This window comes from Pinus tabuliformis, chromosome 7 (genome assembly GCF_031772625.1).
Source record: "Pinus tabuliformis cultivar Carrire ecotype Pingquan chromosome 7, CPIR1, whole genome shotgun sequence".
NCBI classification, from domain to species: domain Eukaryota; kingdom Viridiplantae; phylum Streptophyta; class Pinopsida; order Pinales; family Pinaceae; genus Pinus; species Pinus tabuliformis.
This window is the reverse complement of record NC_142293.1, coordinates 359,712,400-359,713,914: the sequence shown is the minus strand read 5'-3', so window position 1 is coordinate 359,713,914 and position 1,515 is coordinate 359,712,400. Positions and strand designations below refer to the sequence as shown.

The window sequence follows — 1,515 nt, the reverse complement described above, 5'->3', positions numbered from 1 at the left end:
ACATCTCAATTTCACATGAATGGTCCAGTCATCAAATATTGAAATTCAAAATATGCAACAACATCGAGCTGCATATCATAATTGGGTTTAGATGGATCTGTACTAGTATTATCCCTACCCAATTGAATAGTTGAACCAAGGTCATTAAACTAACGTGTAAAACAACGAACTAGACATAATGGACTAAAAGACATCAAAACCAAGATGAATGGCAGCACTTAAACTACAATTAAGCACGTGTTATCAAAAAATAAGATCTCCAATGCATTATCCATAAAACATTATACAGAAAACAAATATTTTGTGTCAAACCCACATGGCGTTTACAAGCCCTTTGATAACTAGACAAGCTCAATGAACGCCATGGGTGCATTATCACCTCGTCTGGGCAATGTCCTGATAATTCTGGTATACCCGCCATTTCTTTCACCGTACCTCTCCTGTACCTCTGCGAACAATGCATGCACTAATTGTTTATCATATATGAAGCCCAATGCCTGTCTCCGCTGGTGCAATTTTCCTCCCTTGGCCAATGTGATCATCTTGTCGATATGTTTCCTTATAGCGCTGGCCCTGGCCCTCGTAGTCTTGATCCGCCCATGCCTGAGAAGCTGTGTGGTGAGGCCACGAAGCAGAGCGCGCCTCTGGTCCGGAGGCCTGTTGAGCTTTGGTACGCGGCAGCCGTGCCTCATGGCGAACCACTTCGACACATTTTGGATGAATCCAGAGAACCCAGAGACCTCTGATTCTGGAAAGAGAAATTGAACTCTTCGTTAGATAAGGACTTATCAGGAACTGGAGAAACTTGAAAAAAACAGAAAAAAAAACCCACAAAGGATTTTTACCTGTTCTGAGTTGCAGAGGATTACGGAATGTTAAGCCTGCGAATGGGCGCATTGAGAGTGAAAACTGTGGTCGAAGAGGGAACCCACGGGAGACACTACGTTGGGTTTGAGTGACGGAAATTTTGGTTGCTGTAATTGGAAGAGATAACGATGGTCCATTGAATGAAGGCAGCGCTGCTTGGAGCGAAGACATTGTCCAACAAGAAGCCATAGCCATGGCCACACCTCCACCCTCTGCTTCTGATTATTTTTTTTTCTTATCTACAACGTTTATCTACGACGTCTATAACTCCTATTGACTAAAACTATACATCTATATATGGAACTTGCTTAAAAGCTTTTGCTTTCGTTTTTTCTTTCCTTATCTACAATCAATATGAAATTACATAAGAAACATGAAGATGTAAAAATATTTTTTTTTTATGAAAGTTTATTTTTGTTGATGACTATGGACAGAGTGTCTATTTGGAACGTTGGACGTTTTAACCATAGTTTACTTTTAAATTTAAACAGCTGTGAATTTATATTTAAACCAGTGTATAATATTCAGTTTAAATATTAATTGAATTTAAATGAATGTATATTAATTAAGTTGAGATGAATTGTAGAAATTTATAATATTATTTTTTATTGATAATTATTTTATTGTTAAAAGATATCAAGATATTTA

General features: G+C 37.8%; 1 protein-coding gene across 1 annotated transcript; it reads right to left on the bottom strand.

The window, feature by feature from the left end:
* Nucleotides 1–218: 218 nt before the first annotated feature.
* Nucleotides 219–1,145, bottom strand: LOC149247436 (Ribosomal protein L17 family protein). The gene is made up of 2 exons (XM_089458213.1): nt 846–1,145; nt 219–748 (listed from the first exon to the last, which is right to left on the bottom strand). Exons 1-2 carry the CDS (start codon nt 1,060–1,062, stop codon nt 342–344), a joined length of 624 nt encoding a protein of 207 aa, XP_089314339.1. The 5' UTR covers nt 1,063–1,145; the 3' UTR covers nt 219–341.
* Nucleotides 1,146–1,515: the final 370 nt, after the last annotated feature.